General features: G+C 36.9%; 1 protein-coding gene across 6 annotated transcripts in view; it reads right to left on the reverse strand.

Annotated features, from left to right (window-relative positions):
* GLIS3 (GLIS family zinc finger 3) overlaps positions 1-17,135 on the reverse strand; it is a 181,186-nt gene that overhangs the window by 18,928 nt on the left and 145,123 nt on the right. For 3 of the 6 annotated variants that reach the window (XM_027634714.1, XM_027634710.1, XM_027634709.1), the window contains exons 8-10: positions 16,470-16,651; positions 12,150-12,332; positions 6,666-10,940 (exon numbers count right to left, since the gene is read on the reverse strand). In XM_027634714.1, the coding sequence (XP_027490515.1) occupies positions 10,804-10,940; positions 12,150-12,332; positions 16,470-16,651 (502 nt within the window). In that variant the 3' untranslated portion in view covers positions 6,666-10,803. Of the gene's footprint in view, positions 1-6,665; positions 10,941-12,149; positions 12,333-14,104; positions 16,652-17,135 lie in introns of those variants that run through there. The other 3 variants (XR_003526237.1, XM_027634712.1, XM_027634711.1) reach the window with 3 other exon arrangements.

Genomic DNA, 17,135 nt, shown 5'->3' on the forward strand with positions numbered 1-17,135 from the left:
ACAATTTGTATATTTTTACTTGTCTTGTGCTACTGTTGCATGTGTTATCAGGGCTGTTGTGAAACAAAGAGAGGCCTTATCCTCTGTTTTGTTGATGTGCACACAATTTTTCATGGGTTTATGTAAATTAATAAAATCTACATTGAATAGTTGAACAAACAGATGCTTGCAGCTGCTCTGCTGCTGGAAACATGCCTCTTGCTAATTTCACTTTTTGCTTTCAGAATGGTATTAAAGTAACTCAGTGACCAGCATCAACTTACAGGGAACTTTTCTTCTTTGTTATGGATGCTTTAAAGTTGTTTTATAGAACAAAGAGACCCTGGAGTTCAAAAACACCTGAAGAGACTCTTCCTGACATTCTTGAGAGTATTCTAGAAGCCCATGACCGCAAGGGAACAGGCAGGTATGGGGCCTGGATCCCTCAGCAAATGCAGAGCCTAAGCAGAACCCACTGTTATTTTTATCAGTGCTCTCCTCTTGCTGCAGGCACATGCATGGGATAAAGCCTCATGGTTGTTTCACTCAACTATTGCATTTTAGGTAGCAGGTCTTACTGTTTCAACATGTTATTCCATAACAAAATTTACTTACTTTTGCTGAACAGGAGTTATGCTCATCAGCATCCCTGAGTTTTCCTCGGCTTCTAACCTTGTGGTACCACAAGTAAATCACAGAAGATGGCTTTGTTACTTCTAGAGCTGCTTAATGGTGACAACCTTATAGAAAGGCAGTGAGTCCAGAAGGTAATCTGGGCAATGTGTCCTTCCAGTGTATCTTCACTTAGAAAATGCAGACCCACAAAGGGGGTCATCTTTGCTCTGAATCAAGTCTGGGGCATAACTTGATCCTGCTTTTCAATTTTTTTTGCAAGATATGGTATGCATATATCACAATTATACTATGCAAGTAATTCATTAAGAATGCGACCTCTCAGAGAAATGTAGTATCCTTTTTCACTCTTTTGTTGTTTCTGGAGTGTCTTTGCACCCCATTAGATTTTGTTACTGCAAAAGATGCATGTTTGGAATTCCCAGGTACGATTTCCAGGATTAATTACTGGAGGCTGGACGGAGACTCGGCGAAGCAAAGAACCTCTTGATTCTTGCATATAAAATACAACCCTATATCAAGAAGACTTTACACACTTAGGCAGGCTAAATGATGTACAAACAGGTGACACACTTATTAGCTGCCTTTTTTCATCAAGTTTTCCATCACCTTTGTTGAGAAGTAAAAAGCGTATTTCTGGAGTTCATGAAATGTTGTACAGAAAACATATGTTATCCCAGACGTCTGGGTGAACTATTAACATGCCATCATGTCAGGTGCTCTTTGTCCCCTTTTTCTCTCACCCACTTCTGATAATTAGTTGAAACTCAGCATTCAAGAATACTTCCTTTGTTAAATGCCTGTGGAATGAGGCAAGGCTACAGGATTAATTCCAAGATTTTAAAGACCCACACATAGTTTAGAAGAAGCAGCTCTGAGAAGAAGCAGATTTTTTTACTTTTTCTCTCCTTTCCACCAAAAACCAAGTATATGAAATTTAGATGAGCTCTCAGTGTGGCTCTTACTAGGCTTGATTTGGTATTCATGTTCATTACATACTTTCTCACTATAGATTTTAGGAGAATCACTCCTTGTTCACTTCAGTGCAAACAGGGCCTGAATTAATGTTGACATTTCTATGTCACTCTTTTACAGACTTTTCTTCTATACCCCACTCCAACAAAAAACTGGAAGAGAGGATGATGGAGGTTCTTCTTGATTTGGGGTGAGATTTTCTCTACTTTCCATATAGAGTGGCCTTGACAAATGACTCTCAGGGTATTCAGTAACTGCCACAGAAATATCAAGGAAGACTACATACCTGGTATAAAAAAAAAAATGCAGGAGAAATAAAAGAATAGGAACTAGTGAATGCAAAATTCTCCTTTGTGGTATAGTTTGTGCAGTTGGCTATGTCAGAGAAGAGCGGATGTAAGCCAAAACGGTAGTAGATGGCAACTTGCTATTAACAGGTACATATAGTAAAGTGCCATTGAGAACCTGCTCAAGGGTTTACATGGATTTGGAATAAGGCTCTCAAGTGAAGCAAGCATAAAGGTAAGACAAAGTTAGAAGGTAAAACCCCACCACTGGGAGGTTTTCCAGATTATAAGCAACCTAAGTCTTCCAGTAAGTAGTGGTTTCTATTTCTGATGATGTTTGTGATGGCTTGACCTAGACTGAAAATATGTAATTGATAGTCCTACAAGTATTACTGGCAACTACAATTCCAAATTAAGGTTAATGGTGCAGTCTCATCTTGTTTAGGACACAGCCTTGAGATCTTTGAAAGAAAAAAGCTTTTATCAGCTCCTCTGTGTCCCTGCCATGTCTCTGTACATATATACCTCATACAGTTTAGAGGTATACTGTATTATGTTGTACTATAACTGCTCTTATTCTTTCCTTTTCACGTCATGTTTCCTTCAGTGATCTGTTTCCTGAACATATTTCTGACTTCTTTTTTGCTTTTGAACCCAAAATTCAATTAAAATTTAGACTTGAGTATGATTCTCAAGCAAGACATACAACTTAGGGCAACATTCAGTTACCCTACTTACCTTTTTCTGCAAACAAATAGGGGTAAGTTTACCCTCATTTACATTTGAGCAGCCCTAAAATGAGTAAAATGTTTAGTGTTCTTTGTCAGGAAGATTTTCTGAACAACAGAAGAGAAAAGATAGTAAAGAAAAGAGAACAGCAGAAGAGAAAAAGTACTTTCCCCCTCTCCTTTCTTAGTATTGATTCTATAAAAGAATATCCTAAAGCCATGTTAGACTACCCAGTGGGAATTAATTTGATGCAATCTGTTGCATTCATTGGGAAAAAAAACCCAAATACTATGTTTCTGCTTCAGTTTTTCTCTAGTACAAGTGGACAGAATTACATCCAGCACCTTTGGTGTTGTGCAGTAACCAAGCCCAGTGTGAAACGCAGCTGGCCATCCTGCTTGAGGATCCTTCCTGGGGTGGGACTCTCAGGCAGCAAAGAGCCACCAAAGTCACTGATCTTTGCAGAAAGAATGTTTGGGAGATACACAGGCTGTGGTCAGCCCTCGGCCACAGTGGTCTCCAGTTGCTTCAGTAAACCTTTTGCCATCAGAGTGCTCCAGTTTGCATGACCAGCAGACCCAAGAGTGGTGATCCCTTGGTCCAAAGGAGCATGAAGATCACTTTTAGTTACCATTTCCCTTAAGGTTCTTATTTCTCTGCTGACACTGTTCATTGTATTCAATGACTTGACCAGCAGTCTTGCAAAAGGCCATAATTCATACAGTGAAAGTAACAACTACATCAGTAAGGCATGAAAACCTCATCAGACCAAACAGTATGGCTTCAGCTGTTCCTGTATCATAAATGTCCTGTTGGAGGTCACATAGTGACGTAAAAAGAAGGACAACGGGATTGGCATGATCAATTCTTTTAGTCCTTTGAGCCATCGAGCGTAGCCTCATTGATTGTCATGTTGGGGTTAGGGATCAAAGAAGAAAGTTTAAAGTAAAAGTAATGAAGCTACTGTTACATTAGTTCCTTTTAGCTAAATACAAGCAACTGCCTCCACCTTTATTCAAAGTAGGTTTGCTCAGCAAAACCTACTGTGTACAGCAAGCAGTTTCAATGAAGAAGGCCCACCGACATGAAAAGCCCAACAGCCAGCAAAAATTCTGCACCTAACAGTCTCTACAGTGAAACAGGCTCTTGAATAATTGAGACACACAACTGCAAGAAGTAAAAAAAAAGTATAGCAACAAGTAAGAGTACCACAGTGGATTTGAGTGCCATTCTTTCCTTTCCTATTCAACTTTTAAGCAACATTTCCATTAATTAGGTAAACTTACCCTACTATACGCATTGGTTCAGCTTCGGCTTGAGTAATTCTGATTGAGTAAATCTGCACAATTCTGTTTTGTTCAGATTGCATTTTAGCAGGTTCCCTAAAATTAAACATTTGAATACAGTTTCTATTCTGTACATATCTAGTTGACAAAACTGCTACCCTATTCAATGCTTTTGTGGACTGTCCTAACAAAGTCACAAAAGAGAAAACTGGCATTGGAACTCTACAACATTCTCTGGCTTCTACAGAAGGGTTGGCAAAAAATGCGGCCTCCTTAGATTTTAAACTTCCAGAGTAAAAACTTCAATTTTTTGAGAAATATTCTGATTCCTCATTGGTTCGAAAGTCAAATTGATCATGAATAAATGTTTAGTGCAATAATGGTTCCATCTAACACTATTGCCACTTCTTTGATGTATAAGCTGGTCCAGTTAAACTGCTTTAACTTTTCTCACTCAGTACTACTAATTTAACTTCCATTAAAGCAAAGTATCCTTCCTCTTCCTCCAGCCCAAGATAGGTACAGCTTAATTACAACTGTGTGCTATGCTAAGTGATGGGTTAACAGGTGAAATCACAGTGCTGCCAGTCTAGTTGTGATTGTAAATATATCAGCCACAGTTGCAGCAGCAACTTTGGGGTTTGTTTTTCCAACAGATTTAAGCTGGAATTTTCAGGAAATGAGGCCAGGTCACCCTGCTTTTCATGAGCTTAATCAACCTCACTGTGTCCATTCCTGGAATAGCTGAAGCTGTCTGATTTACATGCAGCCAAGCTTGGAATGTGCCCACTGACTGGCAGGTTCAAATACATTTTTGGTCAAAAGGGAAAGATTTATTATATTGAGGAAATGGTTATATTTTCTTCTGTCTACCTAGATTTACTTGTAATGCTTTATTCTGTGCACCTAGTTGCAACCATGCATAAGGTTTGCATTTTCTAGTTATAATTATAACAAAGGCATGTTGGAACTTTTAACTAGACACATAGAAAGGCATTCTTTGTTACAGTTCACTGAATTAACCCATCTCATTCGTGAATCATTAATGATACTGACTGCTGGGTAAATTTACTTTGGTTGTAAATCTATAAATGGCATGGGAAGATGTGCTAGAATGATTTTTCATACTTAGCTTTTAAATGAGAATATTATAGTTTCAAGGAAGGTAGAGAAAAGATACACAGTAACCTTAAAAAGTTAACAGTTTTCATTCTGTAAGATTAATTCTACCATTCTGTTTCTTGTGGTTGTTTATTGCAGCGAGTGAGTATATACAGACCTACAGAAGTCGTCCACTTTAAGACTGTCCATTATGGGAGAGACTTTTTAAAACTGCTTCTTGAGGCAGCTTATTTACAGTGGATAACAGACACAGTTTAAAAATCAGGTAATTCAAAACACATGTGATGTTATTTGGAGTTATAAAGTGATCCAAGGTAGGAAACAGCCAGTCTGAATATGAAGAGGCATTTTCCTGAGAATCACAGCTGAGGAAAATGGACAGTTGTGTTTTCATTTAGACATCCTCACTCTTAACTTCAAATACAAGGTGTCATGTAATTAGTATAATTAGGATATACGAATAGATTAATATTCAGAATGGAATAATTATGTTTATTATTTTCTTCTCTTATTGAAGGACGTAGGTATATATCACGATTTATTGAAATATTTTCCATTAGGACAGAGCTGGTATAAATTCAGGAATACATTGTGGCTTTAGCACAGCTGCACGGGAGAATTCCTCTAACTAAATACATGCAAAAATTTTAATCTTGTGAGACTTTCTTATGTTTCAAAATTTTTTTTCCCCCTAAAATAGGAAATCCCAAACACAAACACTTTATCAAGGAAAAATTCAGACAACCTTCATGCAGAAATTATGTTCTTCAGGGGAATATACCTGTCACATAACTTTTTTACTACATTTCACTCTTTTGCTATAGGATAGTTTGCTGGACATCATGAAAAAGTGGTATACCTCAGGTACACAGAAAAAAGCACATGGTTTTGAAGTATTTTGAACCATGTTACTCTCCATTGCATAGGGAACTTGTAGACTTCTCATTTGAAGGGCTCTCTCTCTCCATCAAAAAACAAAAACAGAATTCTGAAACACTTCAATTCAGCAACTCTCAGTTCTTTATGGTTGCTTGCAGGATTCACTAACAATATTTGCTAAACCATGGGGCAAGTTTCCTACAGGAACTAAGATGCAGTGCAAATAAGATCACACTGGGCAAAGTTTATTTTTAGTAAAGCTCTACAAAGCTCACATGTACACCTGCCAGTGACCGTGGCCTTAACAGTTTTTATCTGCTCATGGTTGACCCAGAGCCAGCCACGCTAATTTCACAGTAAAATCAGCTAGGACCATTATTTTCAAAGGTCTGTTTGCAATGCTAACACAGCATTCCTCTGAGCTTAGTTAATTTATTAATTTGTGTTTTCTCCTTAGATTTCTAGTCCAATTCATGCATATGGTAGAAGGTAACCTCTTATTTCCTAAGCATGTTGGATTCTTAGGATGTGTTTTGGACAATATGGACATAAACATGCATCAACTTCTGTCTCTGTCTTTTGTTTGTATTTTGTCTAATGCAGAGTTTAAAAAAATGTTCTTTTTCATACATTAAATGCTCTGAAATAGTGTAATTGTTTCAGTATGTTAGAAACAATAACCAGACAAAAAAGCAAAATGCCTTTACATGTTTTACTGTTGAACCACATGAAAAAAGAAACCAATTAAAAATCAAAAATGATCACAACACAAAAATGTAATTAAATTTTCTTCTTTTATTTGTGTCTCCACCCAGGCTGTAAACACCCACTGAGGCATTCATTTATCTGTATCTCTATCTCTAGCCTCACTATAACAATAATTAAATCCAGACTTAAAAATCTAACCCAAGAGTTTTTTAGAACAAATCTCTGAGGGTTTTTTCCCCCTGTTTCTGTTTCTAACTATACGAACTATGCAAACACTAGTAGTTTTTTGGTGAAGGACAATGACTGGAGCAGTCTTCTTTAAAGGTATGTCTCAACAAGATATTCTACAGGTAATATAACGGAGTTACAGTTTTCAGATTTTATTTTGTACCATCCACATACACATTTCACTTTACTTTTTACATAAAACAGAACTTTATCAAACAGGACAAAAATAACTTATGATTGTATGAAAAGTAACTGTAAAAAAATCACAAAATTATACATACTAGTAGACCAAAAAGTGTAACTAATTCTTTTGATTTTTTTTTTCATGACATGCAACAGGTATTTCCTTAGAGCAACTATCAGCCAGATATACAGTATGGCAAATTAAGATCATATATGTATGTGTAAGTGTGTATAAATATGTAGATTACTCTGTAAGGTTTAGGAAAAACATAATCCCACTTTCTCTCCTTACCAAAGTGCTTTGTGTAAAAAATATTACACAAGATGCTGCTTTCTGTACAGAATAAAAGGAATTTTTTCTTCTTAAATATAAGCCCCCTCAGCTAATTTTAAATGGTAATTTTCGTTCGCTTTACCTGCTTCTAGAAAATATATATTAGAAAAACCCAAACCAACAAAACAAACCAACAACAAAATTCCATACAAAGAACAAAAAAGTGCTGTTTAAAAAAGTCTGCTATAAAATTACACAAGGAAAACAGGGAATAAACAGTTAAAATATAATTTTTATAGTCATTCACACCTCTTCAAAGAAAGCTGAAAACAAAATACAATATGACAGATTGACAGATGGTTTTAGCACTGCAATACTTCAGCACCTGGTATTATTAAACCATAATGCTTATATGTTTGTGTGTATATATACACAGAAAGGGAGATCCAAATAAACACATACACTCATACACTCCCACATGTACATATGCACTTTCAAACTGTATTTTAAACTCCAGTGTAGATCCATTTCTAATGCAGATATAAATAGATCATTGAGTCTGAAAACAAGTGAATTCTATAAAAGAATTATTGTAAATAATTTCATGCTAATATTGTTTCATGTCCATAGTCTAAAATAACTTCATCTTCTAGATATGAATCCCTTTAGAAAGTTAACAATCCAGCAAGTAGAATAACAACATAAAAATCACTAAGGCACAAGTATTTGAAGATAACTCAGTAACTGGCATTACTTTATTTTCCCAAGCACCTTTTTCATTGTAACATGTGACAAACACAATTCCCTAATTAAATATCTAAAATACTTGAGATAAAATCATTCTTTTTTATACAATTGCCTTCAGTGATTAAGGTGATGCCCTGAAATTCAGACCGGTTTCAAAGAGAATAATGAAATAATTGTGACGAATCCTCTCTGTCTCCGAAGGAGAAGTAAACATAGGCATACCTTTTTACAGACTGGTAGCCCACTCCCGTGTGCTTGATGTAACTATACCCTAATTCCTTCTTTTTAGGATTAAGGTTCATGGAAAGCTGTGAATATATATATATTATATATGTGTGAAATAATGAATTAACAACTTGTAGAAGTTTCCTTTTTTAAATGTAACTGATGAAGCCCCAAATTATTAATGCCCTTTTTGAATTCTGTATCCCCGCTTTTCCTTTGGTCAGGAAGTTTCAAAATGTAAAATCCCCCACTCTGCTGAACAGCTTGTACATTCGGATACTAGAAAAATATTTCAAAAGGTTTAAAAGTCAGGGTATTACAGATTTGAAGACAGCAACAATATTTCAGTTTTGTGCACAGCAATGGACAAATTCTGAACAACAATGTGGTTAAAAGAACCTTGAAGGATTTGTATGTACAAAGTATGTATGTACACATGTATGTACACACATACGTCCACACTGAGCCTGATTCTGCTCTTGCTGACTTTGGTGGAACAAAACACAGTCCCACACATTTGAAATTGAAGTGTTCAGTGTGACTAATTATTCCTGCTGAATCAACTTAAGCTTGTGCAGTGAATGCATAATGGGCTTTAAGACAGCACAAAATTAAAGCTTAATTAAAAAGTGAAACTTGTGGTCAATGCAGTGGGCCAGATCATACACTAATGCAAAAGGACTGTGTATGTATAACTGTAAGGGATGCCTGATGTCATTTAACCAAATACAAACCACATATTATAACATGTGGACCTATTATTGCAAGCTGGAGCAGGGGGACACCTTCACCTGTGATGTGAGAAGCAGAATAAAAGGGGGAAGAACTTAGCACAGAGTTATCTGTATTTTAGTCACACTACTTCTTATTGTACTTCATTTATGTGCATGGTTTATCCATATATTCTACACATTAATTGGATGAAAATCTCTCCATTAAACATTTAAGCACATACGCCTGCACATAAGAATATATTTAATGAATAAAAACCTCAAAAGATTGCCAGTGTTTATAAACATCTGGACATAAATTCATCTATTCAACATAATAGCAAATCATGAATCTGAGCGAAATGCACTGAAAAACTCAAAAAATTTTTGCAGAAAAGAGTTTGTATAAACATTTTTTTTTATGTTCATCTTTCCAGAAGAGTGATTTCAGAAGCATAGTTGTGGTCTAGCCTGTAAGAACAAACTGAATTTCTGTCCTTACTATATCAGGTCATGAGAACGTTAAGATGCACACTACACGGTTAAGAAGTCTACAAAATAGATGAACAGGGACTAATCACCTAAAAACTCAGTTCTGCATAATGTAAGAGTTGTTTACAAGGTATACAGGATCACAGTGATGCCATGTCTTCACTGCAAAATACTGGATTTAACTCATAATCTTGGTACCTCTCATGAAGGGCAACCACATTTGCTTTCATCCAGGACAAAATTCAAGGACTAGAGCCTGACATCGAGTAGAAAAATCAAACCCACCAAACCAGTTCAGGTTTACCTCTAAGTAACCACAGGGAACACAGCACACTTAAGAGTAGTTCTTGCTGAAAATGTGTTATAGAAAATATCAGGGCAATAAAAATTTAATTGAATCAATACAAATTGTTTTTAAAAAAAATCTGTAGAATTTAAGGTAGAATCTTTCCTACACAGTATTTTAAACCTCCCTACAGAACACTATAGCATGTACAGCAATAAAGCTCTACAATATAATTAAAAAGCAACAGAAAGTTAAAATGTACTTATTCTTATCTGGCATCTGTGCTAAATAGAGACAAAGTCTATGTAAATTCTCATGTGTTTAACCCTTCTTATTCATGCTTAAAGCATTGGGTTGGAATGAATATTGGAAAACCAGCAATAGCCATATTGTATGGCTTAAAATACAGAGGGAAGGAAGAGACACATAACTCGAGGCCTATAAGAAATCCAGTGCCAATGATCTTTGACTCCAAAAAGAAGCCACATCACCATGTCCAATGGGGAGTGCAAACTTATATGTCTAATTTCTCTCCCTTCTGGATACTGGTGTGTGTTTAACTTCAGAAGCATCACATGCAAACAGGTTGTGCAAAAAGTTGTATGCCTTTGAAATGGTTTGTAGTATGCTCTAGTTTTACTTCTTTTCCTCTTTTGAAAAACATATTTTCTAAAGCTTTGTTCTTCAGTAAGTGCACCCATTCAGCTTGAAAGGATTGCAGCTAACAAGCAGTTTTCTTATTTGGTCTCTGAATTCCCTTTGAGAAATTGCAAAGAAGAAATAATAAAAAAATAGAGTTGCTGTGCCACAGATGAGAAGAAAAGAAACAACTGCTAAGGTTTTGGCAAAGCCTGCTTTCTCCAAACATTCCCCTTCTCAGTTGGAGCTTGATTAAATGAAGAATGCTCAGTGATTGCTTTTTTCCTCTCCATTATGTATGTATATCCAGTCATATCCCCATACATACGTGGTAGTTTCATGGAGAGAAACATTTTGTGGAGAAATACAAGAAGGGCAAGTTGAAATGGAATGAAGTTCTTGTAACTAGATTTATATTACTTTAGCCTTCAGTGTACACGGAAGAAAGCTGACTAGAACGACGATCCACTGCATTTACTTGTAGGAAACTGCTGTCCTCTGGCATGCTGCAAGCTGAATCACCAAAGATACCTATGGACCCTGCTGGAAAGTCATACACTAGGGAAAACAAAACAAAAACCAGTTAATTAACTAGGATAGCTATATCATGGAATATGCCCTAATACTTATACATAGATCTGGAAATGGTTTTAAATCAAATACACAAACAAAACAAACAAGTCAACATATGTTTGAAATTAATTACATAACTTACTGCTTACCAAGGGAGGAATTTTCAGTTCTGTCAGAATTGAGTCTGATGTATAGCAGATTTCATCACAACTAATGCTTCTCCATATAATGGGTGTTAAAACTGTGATAATTTTAAAAATAAACTTCATGCTTACTTAACAAATTTCATCATACTGAACTCATGATAAAAGACAATAAAATATCGTAGAATAAACTGCTGTAAAGCAGACCCTGGCACAGAAATTACTACCTTCTACAAGTAATGATAGTAAACACGAGAGTAACTGTTTGCATAAAAACTGCCATCTTTTGGATAACAGGTTTACATACTGTGAGATGCCTCTTTGAAATTACAGGTGCATTGGCTTTGCAATGCACTACTGAAGGACCAAGGATGTAAAAGGGATTTCAAAAAACAATAAATGTTAAGTGAATTCATCCTGTGTGGAAGGACAGTAAAAGACTTGGTGCTTAGTTGTGCTTAGGTCTTAAGATTAGGCTCGCTGTCTTGTACTGATCCTTGCACAGAGGGAACTTTCTCCTTTCCAGAGCAGCATACAAGCCCCGGAGGCATTTTTCATCTGGACAGAGACTAAGTGCACACAGAAAGCACACACCCAGGCAGTCCTTGTCATGGAAATGTGAAAAAATTAAATTCAAGACTGATAAAACCCAAACATACACAAAGCAAAATCAGTGGTTTGAATCATCTCAGGTCCCTGCCACAACACATGCAGTGAAGTGGAGTGGCTGCACAAATATCACACAGGGCTCAATGGACTGCATTTCAAAGCAAATACACAAGCTAGAGAGTGTTTGACCCCCACAGGTTAGAACCTTGAGAAGCCCTCAACAGAGTACAGTTTACACACAAGCCAGTTGTTGCTGTCACCTATGGTGACTGCCTGCCTCCCCATGCCAACCACTCCACAAAGGTCTGAAAACCATCTCTTTTTGAGTCAAAGAGTCAAGTCTGTCATGAGACATCCCAGTCACATACACTCACATAGCTCAAGCAGCTCAATGTTCACAAACTGTACACAGTCATCCACGAAGTCACCAGCTGTCATTTACCTGTGATACCAGAATGACCTGAAAAAGTTCGATGGAAAAGGCCCAGCCCTGCCTGGCCCGCTGATGTGGGAGCTAAGCAGTCTTCAAAAGGAGGAACCATATTGGAAGAAACACCATGTTGTACATTCTTCTGAGCATCAGCATGATGTGGAGGGCAGAAAGTCTGAAGCTGACCATAAAAACCTAGAACAAGGAGAAAAAGGCCATCAGTAAAAGACCTGGACAGAGATCCAAAGGATAGTATTTGGAACTGTGGCTGAGAGAATGATAAAAACCTCAACTGCCATAACACCAGGTCTTCAATAATTTTACACGTAGTGTTGATATGAAGCTCCCTAAAACTTCCTCCATTTGCTACCGATTTCAAACACAATCTGATTCATCTTCTGATATCCTGATTCCAAGCATGACTTGTGAGAGGCATTGACTGTCTAGAAGTTGAAATTTTTCAGGAAATTTCTCCCTGTACTCTGCAATCCTGCTGTCTGAACTGGTTCTCTCCAGAGATCACAGTGGGCATCTGCCTGAAAAATCTAAGAAAATGCTTAATTCAAAATAAGGGAAGATTACCCAAGCAAAGTCTGAGTAACACTTGAGAGTCTGTCACTGATGCCAAGACAACCGGCTGATAGTGGGGACATACGCAGAGACTCTGAAGGGCTGCTAGATGATGATGGGGCCTGCTTTTTGCATGTACAGGGTGAGAGCCTAACCCACTCATCAGCAGCAATAAGTCCACAGGGAAGAGAACCAAGACCACTGTGTCACATGGCAGAAAAATCTCCACTAGGGTTTTTTTTCTAAAAGTTTTTTGTTCCTGAAGTGATATTTCAGAGAGGCATATAAGCACTGAGCAAATTCACACTGAAGTCCATGCCAAAGTATGTATTTATATAACAAAAATCACTCTTCTTTGTAGGAGAGGAACACATATGCAGTCTAAGGAGGCACAGACAGATACTCTGCAGTAGGTTGGTCAAAAGATTTTCTCATGGAAGCAAGGTCTTTTCTCCTGCCTAAAGAACTGCTGTCTAAGCTTTGGAGATCTTGTTCAGTCTGAAAGAAGGCTTTTATATGTAGAAGATCATTGGGATGCATTTATTTCTGTTTTCTATACTATGGTCTTAAGAGTAAATGTCAGAAATAAAACCACAAATCAGTATTAGAATATCTGTATTCTTTTCTTGTAAGAAAAACTGTGAATCAAGCTCCTCTCTCCCAGTGCTGTGTCTCCTTGTTCTCACCACTCTCTTTCTCTGCATAAAGGAAAAACACAGATGGTAAAACCATCAAGGTGTTACAAAGAAGTTGTAGGCCTTGACAGTCCAAAAATAGGCCCAGGAGCAATAGACTCTCTGAAGATTTTATTAGCAAACAACTTACTGCCTAAAGGCTGGTGTGCTATTCTCTTGCTATTCTCTTATGTTGAGGTAAGTCATACCTAAAAGCCACTGTCAGAAAAACAGCCCCCTAACTCTGAAAGCTTTTTAAGGAATTTCCTATGACATTACTGTCACCAGAAAAAGCTGTTGTGTACGGCTGTATCCTCTAGCCAGTCTATTTAATCAATATCCATATTACCATGTCATTCCAGATGAAATTCCTTCTGGCATAGAAAGATCAATAAGATGAAATAGCAAAAAAACATTCCCTAACCCATCAACATCAGGGGAAAAAGAAGGAAAAGGGGGGAAAAGAAAACACATTTTAATGCATTTTTTATATAAAAGAAAAAAGAGAAGAGAGGAGAAAGGAGAGAGGAGAGAGAGGAGAGAAGCCCAAAGAAAAATAAAAAGTAGAAGCATGGCTCCTCTTCCACAGCAGGCAAAATATGAAGACTCTTTGTGTGAGACTCTGTGCTCATTCCCAGAGAGGCTGAACACTCACAGATTTCATTGTCTTTTGCAAGAGTTGCCCTAGCTGTAAGATGATGGTTTCAATCCTTTTTTTTTTTCTTTTAAAGTTTAACTACAGCAAAACCGAGTCAGACTGTTGGGAATTTACAAGTCATCAATCCTTAAATATTCAGTCTTGATATTTAAGAATCAACTGTAGTAAAATAATAGAAAATTAAAGAAAAAACAATAGCCATCCAAAACTTAATTTTGAAGCTACATTAGCTACATGAAGCTATTGACAGGTTTTGCCTTCTTTAAACATGTTTTCAAATTAAACTTTTTTTCTCAACCAGCAATAAGATGCAAGGTGCAAGTTTATTGCTGAGTCAGACTAGTTACCAGAAACAACCATTTCAATTTATATGTGAGTGGTCTGAAGTAGCTGGCAAGATGACACATGCTGAAGTGTCCTTTCACATTACTCTGTGCTCATTCTCTATTTATGCCTCTCACAGCATCCTGTTATCAGTGTAGAACAATCTGCCAGTAACTTTGACTGCAAGGTCAAATCTTGCAGAAAAAATACTGACCTTGGCGTTGAACTATTGTTGAGTCACATTCTCTCTATTTGGTCATTTCCTGCTTAAGTAAAAAATATTGTCCAGCAAAGATTTGACCCAGCAGTACATTAAACTCTAAACAGCGGAAAGCACCAGGAAGTGCACAAAGCATTTATATTGGCTAGAAAATTCCCAAAAAAATTTTTATTATGGAAAGAGAGCACAGAAAAGTAATGCAACTTTCCTAGAGACATGTTCTTTTCATAATTCGGTGTCAATTACCCATCTTATAAAACAGAGAGCTATAAACAAGAAAAAAAGTATATGTAGTTCTCCTCTCCTCAGTTATTTAGCACTATTCTAAATGTTTTTGTGTGCATCTACAGTGAATCAAGTGGAAGGGTAGAGGTCTTAGAACTGGAGCCCAACATGAAAGCAAAATCTCCTAACTTGGTGTCAGGAGCTCTTTCCTTTATTCACACAGTGCCATGCCCAAGATAATCTCCAATACAGCTCAGTGTAGGATAACATGAAATCACATGCAATTCAGGCCCTAGACCCTGATCATACTTAGCCCATCATTCAAAATTATCTGCTAGAGAACTACCTGTAGTATAAGTTTTCTGCGTTTTCATGAAGCACTGGAAAAATAAAAAAAAAGGCAAACAGTTTGGCTAATAAAGTTCCAGCAGCTGAACATTTCTTCTCAGTACTGCAACTCTGGATTGTATAAGCTGGTCTCCTATTAAACTGTTTAAAACATACACATGCACAGGGTTATGTCAACTGCGTTTCTTTGAATCAGTTACACTACAGCCAAGATCCATGATGTCAAGATACAGAGCAAACAGTTTTTCTTCTGACATGATGGTGTTATTTCCTTAGGAAAGTGAAGTATTTTTAAATATGATAAAATAGCTGTATGCTGCAAGAATTGCCTCTAAAAGCAAGAAGCTCTTGTTCTTTATCATACAAAGAGCTTTGTCCTGACAGGTGTTGAACATCTGAAAAGTCCAGGTGGAGAGCCCATCTCAAATTCACACCTGAAACTGTGGTCTATATAAGTTTGGGATAGAGTCCTTCTCCCATTGAACTGATGTGGACAAAGATTTCCTTGCAGATACGTAATGAAAGACTGCCACAGTTATCATTTCCATAAGGTAGGAAGTTTCTAATGGATATCCATTCCCTCCTCAGTCATCTCTCTGCCTGGCACAACAGAGTATTTTCGCAAGAAAATCATTACAATTGCCATTAAGAAATATACATCAGGAGTGAGTAGCCACTACTGCTACGGTATGTAAAAATGCCAGGTGTCTTTGGCCTGAAATACTTCAAAATAGTGTTCCTCTGCAGTATATTTTTACATGTTCACCAGGCGAACTACACAATACCAAGTAATCATCTGGTACCATCTGGCTGCTAGGAACAAAAGGAAAAGAGAGTAAGAGAGAGATATGAGTCACATACTGTACTAACAGACTGATTTCCAAATGTGAAAAGCTGTTTCCATTTATTGAAATTTGATTTTTTTTTAATTCAAAGATAACTATTACTAGTAGAACTATCTGTATAGATACACTAGTGTCACTAACTCGTATCAGCTAACATTTTTTTTAAATAAATGGTAACTTTTTTTTAATGAATACCTTGTATGATTTTTTAATTTTTTTCCATTATTCAGCCAGCTCTGAAAATCAGTCTGAAGAGAAAGCTGTAACCCTTTAATAAGATGAATAACAATTACCTAAGGTAAGAATTTTAAGGAAGTCTGAAGCCAGAGTCCTGGAGGCTACTTCCCAGAGTCTTTCAAAAGCAAAGGTGCCTTAAAAATATCAGTGCCAGCCTCTGAAGCACCTAATTTGAAGTCCTGCAACAGTGACAAACAACTAATGTCAGCAATGAAGATTCTTCCTTCTTACCCTGGATGTGGAGGGTATTTGGTTGAAAAAAAGGGCTTTCTGCTGGCTGGTATGTCTTTAGAGGCAGTCCTGCAGGCTGTTGAAGCTGGGGAGGTTGTGGAGTCTGTCTCTGCAACATGGGATGTGGAACAGACATTCTTTGGTGGCTGATGTGGTGAGGAGAAGGAGCTGGAGCAACAAACCTAAGAGTTCAAAACCACAAAACTGTAAAATCTTCAATACATAAGAGCTAAAGATTGTTTCTACTTTATTTAGTTCACTATCATAGTTAGCTATTTGCATAGATACAGACTTGATGTAAGAGTGTACACCCCAAATAAGAGATGATATATTTTTATATCATGACATATCATTAGATTTGACAACTGTGAAATTAACAGGCTAAACTGACCCTTATTATGGGAAACTCCTTTTAATCCACTCCTTCTGTGTCTAAGTCTTAATGGGAGGAGATGCCTCATGGGGGACCTAATTTCTTAGGCATTGCCAGCTGTTCATTTTAAGGTTTTATATCAATCAATTTTATCTATCAATAAGTAGCTGTCCTTCCTGAAGGACAATCTGAAGGCAATATAATGTAAATAGAGACAAGTGTTAAATTGCTTCCAGAGTCTGACCAGATCAAAATGTTGATCTGGATTCAAAGTATAAACTTGAAAGCCTCAC

Source organism: Corapipo altera, unplaced genomic scaffold, assembly GCF_003945725.1.
Source record: "Corapipo altera isolate COAL_440 unplaced genomic scaffold, ASM394572v1 61411, whole genome shotgun sequence".
NCBI lineage: Eukaryota > Metazoa > Chordata > Aves > Passeriformes > Pipridae > Corapipo > Corapipo altera.